The sequence below is a fragment of the Vulpes lagopus genome, chromosome 3 (genome assembly GCF_018345385.1).
Source record: "Vulpes lagopus strain Blue_001 chromosome 3, ASM1834538v1, whole genome shotgun sequence".
NCBI classification, from domain to species: domain Eukaryota; kingdom Metazoa; phylum Chordata; class Mammalia; order Carnivora; family Canidae; genus Vulpes; species Vulpes lagopus.
In genome coordinates, this window is record NC_054826.1 from 139,003,142 (window position 1) to 139,021,981 (window position 18,840).

General features: G+C 36.2%; 1 protein-coding gene across 4 annotated transcripts in view; it reads right to left on the reverse strand.

Annotated features, from left to right (window-relative positions):
* AGL (amylo-alpha-1, 6-glucosidase, 4-alpha-glucanotransferase) overlaps nt 1-18,840 on the reverse strand; it is a 73,544-nt gene that overhangs the window by 40,634 nt on the left and 14,070 nt on the right. For all 4 annotated transcript variants that reach the window (XM_041748092.1, XM_041748089.1, XM_041748091.1 and 1 more), the window contains exons 5-12: nt 17,762-17,965; nt 9,101-9,282; nt 8,836-8,947; nt 4,489-4,615; nt 3,821-3,923; nt 3,636-3,733; nt 3,091-3,230; nt 1,124-1,311 (exon numbers count right to left, since the gene is read on the reverse strand). In XM_041748092.1, the coding sequence (XP_041604026.1) occupies nt 1,124-1,311; nt 3,091-3,230; nt 3,636-3,733; nt 3,821-3,923; nt 4,489-4,615; nt 8,836-8,947; nt 9,101-9,282; nt 17,762-17,965 (1,154 nt within the window). The remainder of the gene's footprint in view (nt 1-1,123; nt 1,312-3,090; nt 3,231-3,635; nt 3,734-3,820; nt 3,924-4,488; nt 4,616-8,835; nt 8,948-9,100; nt 9,283-17,761; nt 17,966-18,840) is intronic.

The following is an 18,840-nucleotide window of genomic DNA, read 5'->3' on the forward strand; positions in this document are numbered from 1 at the left end:
AAGTCTGACTATACTTTTTAAAGCCAACTTTTCCTAAAAAATGGTAATAAACTTTTATTAACCAGAAATCAAATTGGTTCCAATTTTTTTTGACATGTTTGCATAAAATTTAACAAAAAATAATTTGAATTCTATCAGCTATCAAGTAGGGTGCTAGAAGATTTTGTAACTCAAAATTATGCAAATTGAGTTTTAATTTTTTGTTTTGCCAAAATGTTACAATAATCTTATATATATATTTTGCTGTTGCTAAAAGCATAATAAGGAAAAACCTTTGCTAGTTTTTGGAGCTAAAAAATATTCTATCAACTTAACTAATGTTCACTGAATTCTTCCAAAGCAAATCAATTTTTCACCATATGATTTGAAACATACTCATTATAATGCTGCCTTAAAAAAATAGAAATAAGTGTTTTCCAGATAAGCATACATTCCCAAAGAGCACTAAGTTATCACTAGGAAGCTACCAAAGATCTTATTAGCAGAATGAAAATTGTGTTTACAAAGCTGTGTTAGGTAGAAGATAATGCTATAAATATTGGCATTGTTTCAATTTCTGTAAAAAGCCCAAAGAGGGATAAACAACCTTTGTTTACACTTACATTTTATAAATAAGCAATAAAATGGGGTTAATCAATGGGGCTAAAATGAGGTTTAATATACTGTAATGTGAGTGCTTACATAATAACATGTAACAAGTAACTTCACAGTGTTTATTAATATATTAAAAGCAACCTAAGAATAAAATAAGATAGATATTTGCATATTATTAAAACATTAATATCAATCCTTTAAAAATTAACAATAAAATATTAGTAATATTTTAACAATATACATGGCGATTTGGTTATGTATGTGTTATCAGAGACAATATGATCTACTTCCCTAAACTGAAATAAAAATATTAACTTGTTAAATATTTTATAGCCCAGTATTCCCTAACACCTGCATCAAAAGATTTTATTATTAGTGTGAAATTATGCTGAAGTGTTAAGTACTACCACCAAATCAATGCTGGTATCCAACGAGCAAAAGGAAACGTGTACTTGTATATTTTATTTAAGGAAGCAAAGAATGAATACTACATTTCTTTGCCTAAAGTAGATGAACTGTATTTCTGTACCTCAGCTACATGAAGAGGCGTTGAGTGGCAGTTATCGAGACGTACTCCCTGGAAATAAGTTGCAGTTATTTCAGTGTATTTTTTCATGTGTGCCCAGAGAAAAGGACAGTCCTCTGGTTTATTCCCATAGCGTAATTTAACACTGTCTCCCCAGCAAATAAGCTCTCTCCTTAGGTAAACTTCTGAACCTATAAAAAAAAAAAAAAAAAGGAGCTTGCTTTCAATGGTTCAAGAAATAACATGAAAACATTTACTTCAAGGAAATGTTTTAAAATCACATTGACTACTTTTTATGGTGAAAAAAATAATTAGATTCATAGCCGACTGGACTCAGTTTAGATGATCCCGATTTTGTTGGCAACATCCAAAGTATCATACCAGGAGTCAGTCAAACATATGCTTTCTCCTCTCCATCAGGCCTGATCAAGGTGTTGACCTTGACCACATCAATACTGTAAAGCTTCTTCACAACCTGCTTATTGGCCTTGACATTCACAATGAACATGAGTGTGTTGTTGTCTTCTACTTTCTTCACGGCTGATTTGGTAGTCAGGGGAAACCTTATGATGGCATAGTGATCAAGTTCGTTTCTCCTGGGGGTGCTCTTTTGAGGGTATTTGGGCTGCTTTGGAGACATATGGTCTTGGGTCCTCAGAATGTGGGTGACGTGTGGATCTTGTGTGTGTGTGTGTGTGTGTGTGTGTGTGTGTGTGTGACTGAATGCCTTTCAGTGCTGCTTTTTTAGCTTTCAAAGCCTTTGCTTTGGCTTCAGCTTTGGGAGGGGCAGGGACTTCCTTCTTCGCACCATCTTTGTGAAAGGGATCCACATCCACTATTTCTACCATAAATCATGTATTGTTTAAAATTTTGTCTAAAATGGCATGGGTTTCTAAATTTATAAAGTTTAAAACATACTAATTCATATATTTTTTGCTAAAATTGTACCTATAGTCTCTTCTAAAAATGTGTACTTAATGTAAAAAAAAATCAAGTTGCTTCTTGTAAAGGAAAACAGTAACAGTAATATAAGCCCTTTGAAGACAGTTTTACCAAAAACATTTAAAGCTGAATTTCCACCTTGTTACTCATTTTTGGCAACAGGTTACATTAAATCCACAGCATACAGTAGAATGCCTTTTCTCATTTAGAATAACTAGAAAGGAGAAGGCAGAGCTACACTTAAACCCAAAGTGACATTCCTTTTTAAAAAAGGGAGATTTTTGAAGTAAATTTATTTAATTTTTTTAAAAAAGGTTTTATTTATTTATTCATGAGAGACAGAGAGAGAGAGAGGCAGAGACACAGGCAGAGGGAGAAGCAGGCTCCCTGTGGGGAGCCCGATGCAGAACTCGTGGGACCCCAGTATCACGCCCTGGGGTGAAGCCAGGTGCTAAACTGCTGAGCCACCCAGGGATCCCCTTGAATTAAAGTCATTCAAACAGACTTCTAAAATGTTGAAAAACATATTGATGGGTCCCCAGCAAAATTCTTCCTGGCAAAGAAACAGCTGTAGAAAAATAAAATGCTAGGAGTGAGAGGGGAACTGAAAATTAGTTTCCAGTGTAACTGCTATTCAGTACCTTAATAACCCCCTGGCTAATGAATGAAAATATCTCTTATGGCAATATAGTTGTAATAGTAGTGGTTTCAAATATATTTAAAAAAAATAGATTAAATTTTTAACCATATAAAATCTTATGCAAAACCATAATATAAAATAGATAAAAGCCATTCTGGTTGAGTATAGAAGGATAAGGAGAGGAAAGGGTGAGGGAGAAAAAGATGAATGCCATTCTGTCAATCCCTTTTCTTCTCTCTCAAACTATATGTACCTCTGGCACTTCTGTGTTGAAATAGTTTAAGAACTATTAGCCTAGTGGGAAAAAAAGTCAATGAAACAGTATATTTTGAGCTTGCTGTAAACTTTTCTTTCCCTATCCACAGAGAAGCTAACAAAAATGATGTACCTGGTTCAGCAAAGTTTCGAAGGGGATCATCTCCCATTACCCATCCATTATGGGCCATCAGAAAACAAGCTTTATTTGGGTTATGAATCATAGACTCTTCTGTGGAGACGGTCATTTCTTCAAATGGGAACGTAAAATATCTATGGAGATACAATGAAATATTAAATCTAGACAGACTCTTTGGAGAGAATTTAAATTAGTCTCTTAAAATTAAACTTCCTCCCTAACAAATAGAGTAAGATTAGTTTTACGTTATTTATAGGAAATAAACTTAGTTATAGGTCAAAAATTTTCAGGAGACTTTCTGAGGTAAATCTACTAAGATTTGAGAAATGGAAAGTTAGCATTATCTGGTTAACATTTTAAGTAATAACTTAAAAAAATCTCATAAAATTATTAAGAAAATCATTGAAGTATTGATATTACTTTGCAAAAGCTTTTTGCTACCCTTTAGTTGCCTAATCTGTGCTGCACATTACCTACAAGATAAGGAGCTGAATTTTCCATTTTTAACTTCCAATGAAAAGAAAACAAAAATGGAATACCTGGTAACTAATGGATGTTTTCTAGTGACAGGTCCTAATTTAGGACCGTGGCCAGCCAGTCGTTCATAAAACACATTTCCCAAAAGGCAATTAACTGCCTAGAACACATTAAATTATGTCAGTAAAAACAACAATAAACAGTATAAAGACTCAAAGAAAAACAGCAGTTCAAAAGTAGGTGAAACCTGTTCCTGATGATAATTCATGAGTTGATGCTTCTCTGAATTTAATTCCTCAATTCTCTTACGGAACCAATTACAGCATTCATCGATTGCAGCTGGGCTCTTGCTAAAGCAGAGAGAGTAATACCACTGAAAATCTAATGGATTTAAAAGTACATTTAAAAATTTTCTTTTCTTTTTTTTTTTTTTTATTTATTTATGATAGTCACAGAGAGAGAGAGAGAGAGGCAGAGACACAGGCAGAGGAAGAAGCAGGCTCCATGCACCGGGAGCCTGACGTGGGATTCGATCCTGGGTCTCCAGGATCGCACCCTGGGCCAAAGGCAGGCGCCAAACCGCTGCGCCACCCAGGGATCCCACATTTAAAAATTTTCTAACATGGGTCATAGAAATTGTATTTATTTATCTATTTATTTATTTATTTGAAACTTTAAACATACTTATCAGGATATTAATTATGGCTGAAGAAGTTTTCCAATTGTGAACCATTTTATATACATATATAGGAACATGGACCACCACACAGAAAAAAGAGGAAAACATCATGCATTTGAACCAGTGGAATTATGGTGAATTACTTTACTGAATTTTCTATTCAGGACTTTAATACTAGCCATAAAGGTCCGTAAGTAATATTATCCTTTACTTCATAGGAAAAATACAAAACATACTCATGTGGTATGAAAGTTCCTAGTGCAATGTTCATATCTACAGTGCAGCCAAGTCTTCTGTATTCAGGATCCTGAATAATCTTAAGGTGTTCCTTTGAGTCAGGCTTGGTTGTTATTTTCCTATTTTCTGAAAGAAAGAAAAGATGGTATCTTAAATGCAAAATCCACAAGAAGATTTTATTTATTATTTATTTATTTATTTTTTAAAGATTTTATTTATTTATTCATGAGAGACAGAGAGAGAGAGAGGCAGAGACACAGGCAGAGGGAGAAACAGGCTCAATGCAGGGAGCCCGACATGGGACTCGATCCCGGGACTCCAGGGTCATGCCCTGGGCCGAAGGCAGGCACCAAACTGCTGAGCCATTAGGGATCCCCTACACAAGAAGATTTTAACTGTTACTGATATCCAAATTTTTAGCTTACAATTTTTTCACAGAAAACAAAACAAATTTTTATTTCATAAGCATCCTTCCCTACCACCCCCCCATCTTCCTGCACACCATCTAACACACACACATGTACACACATAAAGAAGGAGGGGAGAGAGAGAGAAGGGAGGGAGGGAGAAGAACATTACAGAATAAAAACACAGGGATTCCTATCAGTTGAACCCTTACCCCACTTTTCTGCCTTAGTCAACATTCTCTTATTTTATACAATTAAGGATACTGGTGGTAGAAGTTTTCTTTCTAGGTGTTACCAAATATACTAATATCAGGAGTTTTATTTCTTCAAAGACTGCTTTCTATTCAAATGTCTGATTAACAGCTTGACTTTTTTTGCATTCTCTGAAAGAAGTACACAGGCTTGATTTTATGCTTTTTTCCTTTTTACCAATAAGCATATTACTTAACAATAATAAAAAATGAAAAAGTAAATAAATGTTTTATGGAAAGGATTTTCATCCCTTTTCTGGAACTTGTTCCTTTTTTTTTTTTTTAAAGATTTTATTTATTTATCCATGAGAGACTGGTCAGAGAGAGGCAGAGACAGGCAGAGGGAAAAGCAGGACCCCTGCAGGGAGCCTGATTCAGGATTTGATCCCAGGACTCTGGGATCACAACCTGAGCCAAAGGCACATGCTCAACCACTTAGCCACCCAGGTGCCCCTGGAACTTGTTCCTAAAAAAATTAGGTGTTGTGCAGGATTGCCTCTACTGGGCTTGATTTTACTTATTTTTTATTTATTATTCTTTTAATATTTCTTTTTATTTCTTTTTATTTTTTAAAAGATTTTATTTATTCATGAGAGACACAGAGAGAGAGAGGCAGCGACATAGGCAGAGGGGGAAGCAGGCTCCATGCAGGGAGCCCAATTTGGGACTGGATCCTGGGACCCCAGGATCACGCCCTGGGGCTGAAGGCAGATGCTAAACCGCTGAGCCACGCATGGATCCCCTAATATTTGTCTTTTAAATTTAAAATCAATTAATTAACATATTGAATATTATTAGTTTCAGAGGTAGAATTTAGTGATTCATCCATCAGTTGCATATAACAGCAGTGCTCATTACATCAATTGCCTCCTTAAATGGGCTTGATTTTATATGAACTAATTAGTATCTGGCTTATTCTAAAGAGACCTTGAAGTGACTTATAAAAGCACAAACAAAATAAAATGTAAATAGATTCTTAAAATTTAGTTTCTGAGGTTCATTTGGAAGAGTAAACATATTAAACCTCCCAATGGGGCACCTGGATTGTTCATCAGATTAAGCATCTACCTTTAGCTTAGGTCATGTCATGATCCCAGTGTCCTGGGACTGAGCCCTGCATCAGGCTTCCTGCTCCACAGGAAGTCTGCTTCTCCCTCTCCCTACGCCCCTCCCTCCACTTGTGCTCTCTCGCTCTCTCTCAAACAAATGAATAAAATCTTAAAAAGAAAAGAAAAGAAAACTGCCAGGAAGTGTTTGAAAAAAAAGCTAACATGATCAGTATAAATGATAAAATAGTCTTCAGTACTCATAGAATGAATAAAAGATCACTGGAATAGTACAGATAAGAAATCAACATATATTTAGTATATGACTACACTATGAAGTATTTATGGTGTACAACAAATCAGTATAAAAGGATGGATTATCAACTCAATACCATTTTTTGAATAAAAATACCTTATATAATACACACAAAAAATTTCAGGTGTGTTGAATATTTATTTTTAAAGATTTACTTATTTTTAAAGATTTATTTATTTATTTGAAAGAGAGAGAGTGTGTGTGCATGCAGTGAGGAGGGGCAGAGGGAGAGGGTGAGAGGGAATCCCAAGCAGACTCCCTGCTGAGCTTGGAGTCCAATATGGGGCTTGATCCCATGACAGTGAGATCATCACCTGAGCTAAAATCAAGAGTCAGAAGCTTAACTGACAGCTACTCAGGTGTCCATTGGGCATTTAAATGTAAAAAATAAATACGATTAGAAGAAAACAGCATTTTTTTTTTTTAAAGAAAACAGAATGTGCGGGATGCCTGGGTGGCTCAGTGGTTAAGTGTCTGCCTTTGGCTCATGGGGTGATCCTGGAGTTCCCGGATCGAGTCCCACATCGGGCTCCCTGCATGGAACCTGCTTCTCCCTCTGCCTATGTCCTATGTCTCTGCCTCTCTCTGTGTCTCTCATGAATAAATAAATAAAATCTTAAAAAAAAAACAAAACAGAATGTTGATGGTTTTTTTCCAAGCATGATGTGAAATTAGAAGCCATAAAAGACTGACAAATTTGACTGCACTGAAAAAAAAAAATACCATAATCAAGAGTTAAAAGATCAACAGCATACTAGGAGGACATATTTAAGTCAGTATAATAAGGAAACACAAATATTAATAAGTCAATGTGAAAAAGTCAAACAGGCCACTAGAAAAATAGGGAAAGGACATTAACAAACAATTTATGGAAGATCTATAAATAGTGAAATAACACGTGAAAAGGTGCTTCACTAATGAATAAAGAACTATAAATTAAAATAAGGAGGGAGAGATCCCTGAGTAGCTCAGTGGTTTAGCTCCTGCCTTCGCCCAGGGCATGATCCTGGAGTCCAAGGATCAAGTCCCACGTAGGGCTCCCTGCATGGAGCCTGCTTCTCCCTCTGCCTGTGTCTCTGCTTCTCTCTATCTCAATCTGTATCTCTCATGAATAAATAAATAAAATCTTAAGGAGGGAAAAATCCCAGTTTTTAAAAAAATAAGGAATGTTTTTCCATGATTGACAAACATTATAAATATTAATTGTACCTAACGATATAGTTAATGATAATGTAAATTGGTATAACTTGTGTTGAAAAACAACTAAACAAAATCTATTGTAAATTTATCATTAAATTTTTATGCTCTTGACTCAGAAATTCTATGTCTAACAATTTATCCTGCAGATTTACTCATGTAAGTAAAGATAACACATACAAGGATATATTTTCTATAATACTGCTTATAAACATATAGGTTCTACTAAAGTAAGGGCCTGCTATGTTCACTACTGATTCCCCATGCCTGGAAGAGTGCCCAGTAGGTGGTTCAAAAGATAAGTATTGAATGAATGAATGAATGAATGAATGACAAAGGGACGTCTGGGTAGCTCAGAGGTTTAGCATCTGCCTTTGGCCCAGGGTGTGATCCTGGGGTCCTGGGATTGAGTTCTGCATCGGGCTCCCTGCATGTATCCTGCTTCTCCCTCTGCCTGTGTTTCTGCCTCTCTCTCTCTCCAGGATCAGGCCCTGGGCTGAAGGTGGCGCTAAACCATTGAGCCACCCAGGCTGCCCAAAAATAAAATCTTAAAAAAAAAAAGTTTAAGGGCACCTGGGTGGCTCAGTCAGTTGAGCGTCCAACTCTATAGATTTTGGCTCAGTCATGCTCTCTCAACTGAGCCATGCATCTGGCTCTGCATTCAATAGGAAGTCTGCTTGAGATTCTTTCTCTCCCTCTCCCTTTCCCTCTTCCTCTTTCCCCCTATGCTTTCTCTCTCTCTAAAAATAAGTAAATATTAAAAAAAATAAACACAGTGTACTGCTACCCAGAGGTTAAAAGCTGCCTTTGGCAGCTGCAGTAACCTGCTCTACGACCTCCCGTTCACGCACTTAACATATATTGAACTCTACTATATTCCGGGCATTGTGCTAAGGAACCAATACTAAGAAACAGTCCCCAAGGGAAATAATTATGTTACATATTATTATGTCACGCCCTTTAGATATCCCTGCTCTCAGCTTCTAGAACCATAGTTATAGTAACACAAATGTATAATAATAAGAACAGATTTAATAATGTCTTAACCAGAGGAAAGAAGACTCATCTCTTTAAAAGAAACAGTAAATTTCCTAAAATTGCTAGGAACATTCTAATGTATATCCTTTACCTTGTGTAAGAAGTCTTCTAAATTGCTCAACTGCTTTGTAAACATCCACTTGGAAAAATTCCCAGAGTTGAATCTTTGGAAAAATATCCTCCCAAATTATTTTTCGAATGCACTGAAAAATTTCAATAGGTAAAAAATATATTTAAAATCATTTCACTAAATATTGTCAAATTTAAAATACTCTAGTTTTCAACTATACATTTAATTTATACTTCAGAAATTTTGTTATTCTGTTTTAGTGTGATACTCCTCTATACATACTGACATTCATTTGATGATCATTTTCAATCAAAGCAGGTACTCCTTTTTCTTTGTATTTCCCTTCTGCAACGTCACATGATAAATGCCACAGTGCTCTGTCTAAGACCCAGGCAGGTTTTAAGTGTGGAGAATTTACAAGGTTATATGCACTTTCTGGATGTTCCTGGATCCATTTACTATTAGCAGCTTAAAGAAAAAGGAAACATAAAGGAATCTCTTGTAATTAAAATGAAGTTAGTATCCATGTTAAGTTTAAAGATAAAATAAAATATCAACAACCACCACTTATTTTCTTATATACTAGACATCAATATTTAAATATTATATAAACTATGTATTACCTATTGATGTTATACTTTATATTAAATATTTGCTAAAATATTTATCATGATTTATGATACTGTAGTGTGAAAAAATGTTTTTCGGTTGTGGTATCTTGTCATCCACTTCACTATATATTTTTCTTTTCTGTCATAGGAATTTTTAATACTGTAAGATACAACACTGACTTATTAACACCCCTGTAATAACATGTTTACTATTGTGGGAATTAAGAATGGTCTTGTCCTTGGCCCACTTTGGCAGTCCTCGAGTCAATTATACTTTGGAATATTCCTTCTAAGTCTGAAAAACACCTATCCCTCCAAGCCAGACAGGGCTTCCACCCAATCTTCAGAACTCAAAATGTCATTTACACCTTTTTTCCTACATAATCATTTCTTCCTGTGTTTTTTGTGGGGGAGAGGGGAGTGAGGTAAGGTTCCTTCCTCTCTATCTTTAAATATGATTGTATCTCCCTAAGGCTAAGAATACAAACAAATACACATCCTATACAGAGTTATTTCTCTGACTTCTGTAATTTATCAGTATCAAAACCAAACATCTAGAAAATCCAACCTGTATCTGCTGCCTCCACTTTCTCCCCACAGTCTTGTTCCTTTTCCCACTGTATTCTGCTGCTGCAGCCAGCACTCCACTGAGGTTACTCTAAGCCTCCTAATCATGAAATTTAGTGCTACTTTCTCAACTTTATCCATTTAACCTCTGTAACATTTGCCATTACTGATTCATCCTTCACTGATTTATAAAATCAGAATTATAAAATACCTCTTCCTTGATTTAGAAAAGGTATCATCTTGGTGGTTTTTAGTTTTTCCTTCTCTCTTTTGATCCTTCTCCTCATTTCTGCTAAACCTTTGAGGGAGGTGTGCTACATCTTATTCCTTCTCTTTCTTTATTTTACCTGCCCTTCCTCATCTCACCCACTCTTCTTGGGACCTACATCTCAAACCAATCCCAGCTCCAGCCAAGGCCCAGGCACATTTACCCAAGCACTTGATGAGTAGTACTGCCTGAGGACAGCATGTTAACTCAAAATCCATTTGTATATATGTCTATATATATCTACACTTAGGATGTGATCTATCCCAGGCACTGTTCTGGGAAATGGATATTCTGCAGCAAAAGTGAGCAAAGCTCCTGTCCTTGTGGAGCTTTTGCATTCTAGAGAGGGGGATTTGTTTATTTGTTTTATTGTGCTTAGACAATTCTGATAGAAGAAAGTTCAGTTCTCTCACAGGTAACTTCTTTGTATAGCTAATCTTGAATGGTTAGTAATATACATTGTTTTAGTAATACTGATAAAAATGAGGCTGAAAATTGCTAAAAGAAACATACTCAAAGAACAGGGTGTATCTTACAATCCTACTATCCATTTGTATCAGTAAATGCAGAATCAGAATCAGAGTTCTGCAAGGTATTCCACATATTTACAACATTAAAGAATAGCTGCTTTAATTTTTAAATAAATAAAAGCTATATATATTTTTGTTTCATCTTTAAAATAGAGTAATTCCCCTGAATTCCTATTGAGGAGCATGAGTGGTTAATGTACATGAAATAAAAATAACTACTGAACACCTACCATATGCCAGATACATACACTAATTTATTAATCCTCATATACTACTGTATGATGTAGGGCACACTTATGTTCCTTAAACAGATGAGGAACTGAGGCACAGAGAAGTTACTCAGCCAAAGTCATACAACCAGAAATGAATTTGGGCAAGTTTCTTCAGATCTTGCAGTCTTAACCAGATGAATGTGTTCATGTCTCACTCACTCAGCTGAGTATCATTGCAATCCTTACAGAATTTAAAAATCATTATTTCTAGTTTCAGTCATTTATTTAATAAATAATGGAGTACATAATTTATTTATTATTTACTTATATCCATAATAAACACTTGGATGAAGAAGACAGGATACATAAGAAGCAAAGATGTTGTAATAGCAGTTAAGTAAATAATTCTCCAATCCAAATCAAGCTGGTTTTCCTTAGTTTTATCATCAGAGTTAATAGAATTCAAGATGTAAGAGAAAAATGTAATGATAATTATATCCAGTTTGGATTTTCATTTATTAAGAATACTATAGCCACCCTAATTTTTTAAATGGTAAAATCCTGAAACTTTGTTACTTATTTTTTGAAACAAAATCAAGTGTAAAATGAAAAAATTCTAAGCATTAGCTAACAACGTATTTTTTCTAATTCTACATGAAAGAGAAGCCAAATTAACCACATCTTAATAAGTATCAAAATAAGTGAAACATGGAGTTCTAAAGTGGTACAGTAAGGAACTTAGCAAACATTTGCCCCAGCAAAACCATAATTTAAATAGCAAAAATTATATAAAATATAATCATTTAAAGTCTCTGAACATTGTCCTAAGGGCATTCAGCTTATGGAGAAACATTAATTCGAGAAAATCTACTGATTTTTGGCAAGAATAGCAAGAGTCTGTGGCATTTGAACTATGATCTGCTCCCTTAACCCTCCCATCCAGCTGTGTGCTAATGGAACCTCTATGCCAGGTGTTCTACTCCGGGTAAGCATGGCCAACATGGAGGTGTCCTCTTACCATCATTTCCAGTCTGGGGTTACAGTTTCTGGTGGGAGAGGCAGGCTGCCTGTGTTTCCCACTCCCTTTAGCTACATTTTGTAGAAGCTCTTTTCTCTTTTCCAAATAGGCAGGCAAATAAAATCTCAGTTCCTTTCCTCCACCTAGCACCCCTCTTGTAGGGTGGCCATCCTACCTAGCAAGAATACTGTACTGGGAATACTGCCCCTAAGAGCTGGAGCTTACTTGCAGGGTGAAGGTTCCATGTGGGGAGGGCAACCAAGAAGACCACAGATTGCTACCTCCTGCCTTGCAAGTCCCCAGAATGAGACTGTGCTTGGGAAAAAGTGGTCTCATCCCCAGCTCTGAAGCATGGCATAGCTGTTCTGCTCAAGGATAAAGACAGGCCAGGAGGATGAAGAGCTCTGCCTGAAAGGACTGAATTTGTTTGGAACAGTGGGTGAAGAACTCCATGTGTACGGGTGTTGTTTAAAATAATGAAAACTGTGGTGGGGAGCATTTAAGAGAATGCTGGTGGCTTCATGATATAAGAAAAACACTGGAGCGAACAAACAGAAATTTAATAGAACTAGGGGGAAGAGAAAGCAGACAGCCCTTCTGGGATCACAGGCAACTGTGGGGGCTGGAAAGGCTGGGTGCATGCACTAGGCTGCACCCACTCAGAAGCAATTCTAACAAGACATGGGAAAGACTTGAAAACATTCCCCAAATCCCATATAGACCCATCAACACAGGACAACTTCCTGGCAAAGGGATTTAAAATATAACCTCTAACCAACCACGGAGTAAACACTAACCTACTCTGACCCAGGGTAACTCCTAGGAAGCCAGGCTTAAAAATAAAATCCCGGGATCCCTGGGTGGTGCAGCGGTTTAGGGCCTGTCTTTGGCCCAGGGCGCGATCCTGGAGACCCGGGATCGAATCCCACATCGGGCTCCCGGTGCATGGAGCCTGCTTCTCCCTCTGCCTGTGTCTCTGCCTCTCTCTCTCTCTCTGTTTGTGACTATCATAAATAAAAATAAAATAAAATAAAATAAAATCCCATTCACATCTGGCAGTCTAGAAGACCATATGTATGTCCAGAGCTGTGTGGTCTCCAGAGCAACCTGAGAAGGAACCTCCCAGCTCCTGGTCCTTGTATAAATCTTTATCCATCCTTTTACTGTCAACCTATTTGTATTTTTGAATCTGAAGTGTGTTGCCTGTAGATAGTATATAGTTGGATCTTGTTTTTTTTCAATGACCTCTGACAGCCTCTGCCTTTCAAGATATAGGTACACCTCAGAGACACTGTGTATTTGGATCCAGACTGCTGCAATAAAATAAATATTGCAATAAAGCGAGTCAAATTTTTTTGACTTCCTAGCATATATAAAAGTTATATTGATACTGCATTGTAGTCTACTAAGTGTGCATTAGCATTATATCTTTATTTATTTATTTATTTATTTTTAATAATGTTGTCTTTTTTTTTTAATTTTTATTTATTTATGATAGTCAGAGAGAGAGAGAGAGAGAGAGAGAGAGAGGCAGAGACACAGGCAGAGGGAGAAGCAGGCTCCATGCACCAAGAGCCCGACGTGGGATTCGATCCCGGGTCTTCAGGATCACGCCCTGGGCCAAAGGCAGGCACCAAACCGCTGCGCCACCCAGGGATCCCACATTATATCTTTAAAAAAAAGTACATACCTTAAATAAAAAGGCTATCATGCTAAAAAATGCTATTATCTGAGCTATTGGCAGGTCATAATCACAAATCACTGATAACCATAACAAATTTAATGAAAAAGTTTGAAATATTGCAAAAATTACCAAAATGTGACACAGAGACATGAGGTAAGCAAATGCTGTTAGAAAAATGCCATCAGGGGATCCCTGCATCGCTCAGCATATTAGTGCCTGTCTTTGGCCCAGGGCATGGTCCTGGAGTCCTAGGATCGAGTCCCACATCAGGCTCCCTGCATGGAGCCTGCTTCTCTCTCTCTCTGCCTATGTCTCTGCCAATCTCTGTGTCTCTCATGAATAAATAAATAAAATCTTTTAAAAAAAAATGCCATCAATAGTCTTGTTTGATGCAGGGTTGCCACAAATCTTCTATTTGTTAAAAAAAAAAAAAAGTGAGCAGTAACTGAGAAGTGTAATAAAATGAAGCACAATAAAACAATGTTTGCATTACTTTCAAAATTCCCTAGACCTTTGGCTTACAAAATTTTTACTATGCTGAGTGTAGCTATCTTTGTTCTGTTTACTTAAAGTTCACTGAGCTTTAGCATGTGTAGATTAATTTTCCTTTTTTAATCAAATTTTAAAGACTGGGAAGTTTTTAGCCATTACTTCTTCAAGTGTGTTTTCTGTTCTTTTCTTCCCTCTCCTTCAGGGATTTCCATGATGCATGTTAGTGCGCTTCAATATCTCCCACCTTTCACTGGAACTCTGTTCATTTTTATCTTCTTTCCTTTGTTCTTCAAAACATATAATCTCTGTTCACTGATTCTTCTGGCAACTCAAATATACTGCTGAATATCTCTAGTGAATTCTAAATTTTGCTTACTTACTTTACAGCTACAGAATTCCTAGCTGGTTACTTTTAAATTTTTCCATTTACTGATACTCTCTATTTGACGAAATATCATCATCATATCCTCCCCTTTACTGCTCTAAGCTGGTTTCCTTTAATTCCTTAAATATATTTAGAATAGTAGCTTTGAAGTCTATGTTGGCTAAGCATGACATCTAGGACTTTTTAAATTTTTTTTTTAAGATTTTATTTATTTATTCAGAGAAAGAGAGAGAGAGAAGCAGAGGCACAGAGGGAGAAGCAGGCTCCATGCAGAGAGCCTGACGTGGGACTCGATCCCGGTACTCCAGGATCATGCCCTGGGCTGCAGGCGGCGCTAAACCGCTGTGCCACTGGGGCTGCCCCATCTAGGACTTTTTAAAGGCAACTTCCGTTGCCTGCTTTTTTTCTTGTGTATAGGTCACACTTGCTGTTTCTTTGTATGTCTCAATTTTTTTGGTTGAAAATTGGGCAATTTAGATAACGTACTGTAGCAACTCTGGATATTGAGCCCATTCCTCCCAGGTCTTGTTGGCTACTTGTTTTTAACTTGGCTAGACTATTTTAGTGAAGTCTATATCCCCTACAGTGTGCAGCCACTGATGCTACCACTCAGAGGGTGCATCCGTGGCCCCTGGGCAGTAGTCTGGGGTGACAGTGGTTTTTAGCAAGCCTCTCTTAACTGTCTTTTTCCCTGAACTCTGTTAAGCTGCTGCCTCTGCAGGAATCACACCTAGCCGTTAGTTTTTTGTGCTATTATTTTTGATAATAGGCTGGATCATTAATTGCTTCACAGTTTGGTGCAATTAAATTTGGATCCCTTGGCAGGGGTAGTCACTGAGGCCAGTCTCTGAGACTCGTCTGATCCCAGGAGGGTTATTCTTAGCTGTGTCTTTCCCTGGGTTTTTTTGGTTAAACTACTGGCTGGTCTATGATTTAGTATACTGCCTTCGTGGTGATACCAGCCTCCTCTTGTTTACCACCAAAGTCTCCACTGTTTCCAACAGTGTCCCCTGCTATGTGCCAAATAAAGTCAATTTCATTCTTACTCTGTTTTTACTGCACATCTCCTCCCCTGGGCAGAACACCTGTGTCACTGCTCCACAGCTGGTGGCAGGGACAATACGCTCCGAGTTTTTGGCTTTCTTCTCCAGATGTAGAACCTCCACCCAACAAGCAAGCTGGTGCAAGGCAACTGGGACAGAGTATCCTTGCCCTGCCATGCATGGGGTAAAGTTTTCCCTCTATGATTGGGGTTGAAAGAAGGGAGCCCCAGATCTCTCAGCTGCTCTTGCCCAGAATAGAGTTTCTGCAACAGAATGCTGGAGTTGGGAGGGATGTGAGAAATGTTGGAAGCCTGCCCATTTCAACTGTAGCCCTAGACTGGGAGCTGAGGAGAAAAGGAGCCTTGTGTTCCCAGCTGCACCTGCCAGGAATAGACCTATCATCATTCTGAGCTGGGGCAGGGAGAGGCAGATCCTGGTTCAAATGTCACAGACTATTACTGCTCTTACTGAGAGTTAATAGATTTTCTTGATATGCTTTTCCCTATGTCAACTTCCCTTAGAATAATTTCCAAAGACTTTAAACCGTATTTTAAAAAATAATTTTTAACAGTTGTTTTGCTGAGTAGAAGGTCTGTGAAGCCCTCACACTGCCATCTGGAAGTTGACTTCCCCTGTATAGTAACTTTTTAATGAAAACCTATTTCACAAAAAGGACATTATGATTGGTAATACTTTCCAATTTAAGGCTGAAGCAAAGTTCACTTTCTTATATTGCATAGATTCTCTCAAATGCCTCAGAAATATAGTCTCTGATAGAGACTGCTACTATATCTCAATTTTTTTCTTCCTTTGTTCCTTTAGTAACAGAACTCCTAAGGTTCAGCTGTACATTTGGCTGGCAAACAGGCTACATTGCAGGATCCTTTACAGGTGTAACAAGAGACAAAATTCTATTTGATGAAATGTGAGTAGAAGTTATATATATATATATGTGTATATATATATATATATATATAACCAGACCATGCCCTTAAAAGGCATGACTTCCCTTTCTCATTTCCATTGGTAGCAGGTGATACTGGGAACTGGACAGGCCAAATTTGATTAAGAGTTAGAAGCACAGTGTTGGAGATAGAGCAGCATGAGAGAAAGAACCTCATTCCCTATTATCACTGAGCTACTACAGCAGTCTTGGGATGCCTATCTCATCTTTTATAAGAAATAAATACAAAATGTTGGCAAATTGAACACCAATAAAAAATAAATTTATTATTAAAAAAAGAAAGAAATACAAAAAAAAATGAATACAGTTTCAGTCTTACATCACTATATTTTTGTCTCTTTGCTATAGTTTCCCATACCATATCCTAACTCACATAATGTCATGTAGTTTGGTAAGTTTGATGGAAATATTATTATAGATGTTAAAGTAATTATCAATAATGTCAAATTATCGAGTAAAGAATACTGGGTTCTTAGATATTAGGAAGTTTTCACTGTGGCATACAGAGAAGAGAATATTTGCAAGGCATACTGGGTTAAACTGAAAGCTGATCATGGCCAGAAGCTTCTCCAGACCCAGCTGTTCTGACAGGTGAGAGGAGCAGTCATCTCCCTGAGGATCACCAGTTGGAAAGATCTAATACATTTTATAGAATTGTATATTGGTAAAGAATCTTGAGATCCAACTGGGTTAATTTTAATAAACCCTTTTAACATGTAAAGGGTATAATTTTTAGATTTAACTTATAAGATTTACCAATAATTTTCTGTTTTAATGATAGTAATTCACTCTTTTTCAAATATATACACACACACACACACACACACACACACACACAAACATTAGAGTACTAGAGCTGCTGCTATGTGGGATTCACATGTTGGTCTGCAAAGTATTAATACTACAAGTTGAAATATGTGATCATATGTTCCATCTATAATTACTCTCCTGTTTTTATGATCATCACATGCAAAATACTTACATGTTGATTATATCTTCAACTAACAGTTTTCTTTGAAAGAAAAAAGTGGAGCTATATAAAGTGATTTTTAAATTGAAGAACATCTATGTGTCATTTGTGTTTTCAAAATTTATGCTATATAAAACAGCGAGAAATAATCAGAATATAATATTTTCATCAAAATTAATGGAAGTTGTTAATGAAACTCATACCAGTATGGTTGTAGACAACATCAGTAATACAAAGAACATTCCATTCCTTTTTCATTTTTTCCACTAGTTGCCCAACATCACTCCAGGTATATTTTTTATTAGGTCTTGAAAAGTCAGGATTTAATTCTAACTGGTTGGCAAGAGAATAGCATGATCTAGATAGCCCAAGAGTCTGTAATGGGGTAAAATGAATCATGTTGTAACCTGTAACACAAGAAAATAAACAAAGAAAAAAATAAAAACAAAGAAAATAAGCAAAGACTATAAGAAAAAAACAAACTAAAACTAAGCAAAATATAAGTTTAAACTTCCCTAAATGATTCTAAATAGCAAAGCAACCATGCAACTAGAAAAGGAGTCAAAGACTAGGGTTCAAATCCTAGCTATATCCCAAGTGACTTCAAGCAAGTCTACTTAAATCTTTTAGCGTATCAGTGTCTTCATATATAAGACAGAGATAATGAGATAATGCATTTGAGAAAATCATTGTACACAGTGCCTAGTTATCATAGGGGTTCAATTTATATTTATTGGATATATACATATATACATATATGTATATACTTTATACAAGAATATCAGCATGTTTTGCTCCTATTTTTAATGTTCCGCTAGTTTCAATTATGTCAGTAAACTTCTTGGCTTTCTTTATATTATATTCAACTTAAAAGTAGAAAATTAATATTACCCTTTGCATAAGAGTAAAATACAACTTAAATTGCATTTTACTCTTGACATGTATGGCAGCACACACCTTCCATATGGAAGACAGTTACTTAATGTTGAATTAAAGTTATATACAATAATAATACATTTTCTAAAACATTTTAATAGTTTACTACTAATTTTTATATGTCAAAGTAAAGTCTTAGGACAATGAAGATCTCATTTTATTATGAGATTTCCTTAATTTACTGAGTTGAACCATATAATTTGCTATTTTTGTAGGTTAAAAATGGTTGTCTTAACAACTTTGTATGATTCTATTTATATTACTATATACTAAGAAACAAAATTAAAAGGAGAATCAAAGCTTTGAAATCTATATCACAGAGGATAATCACATTTATTTTTAAAAA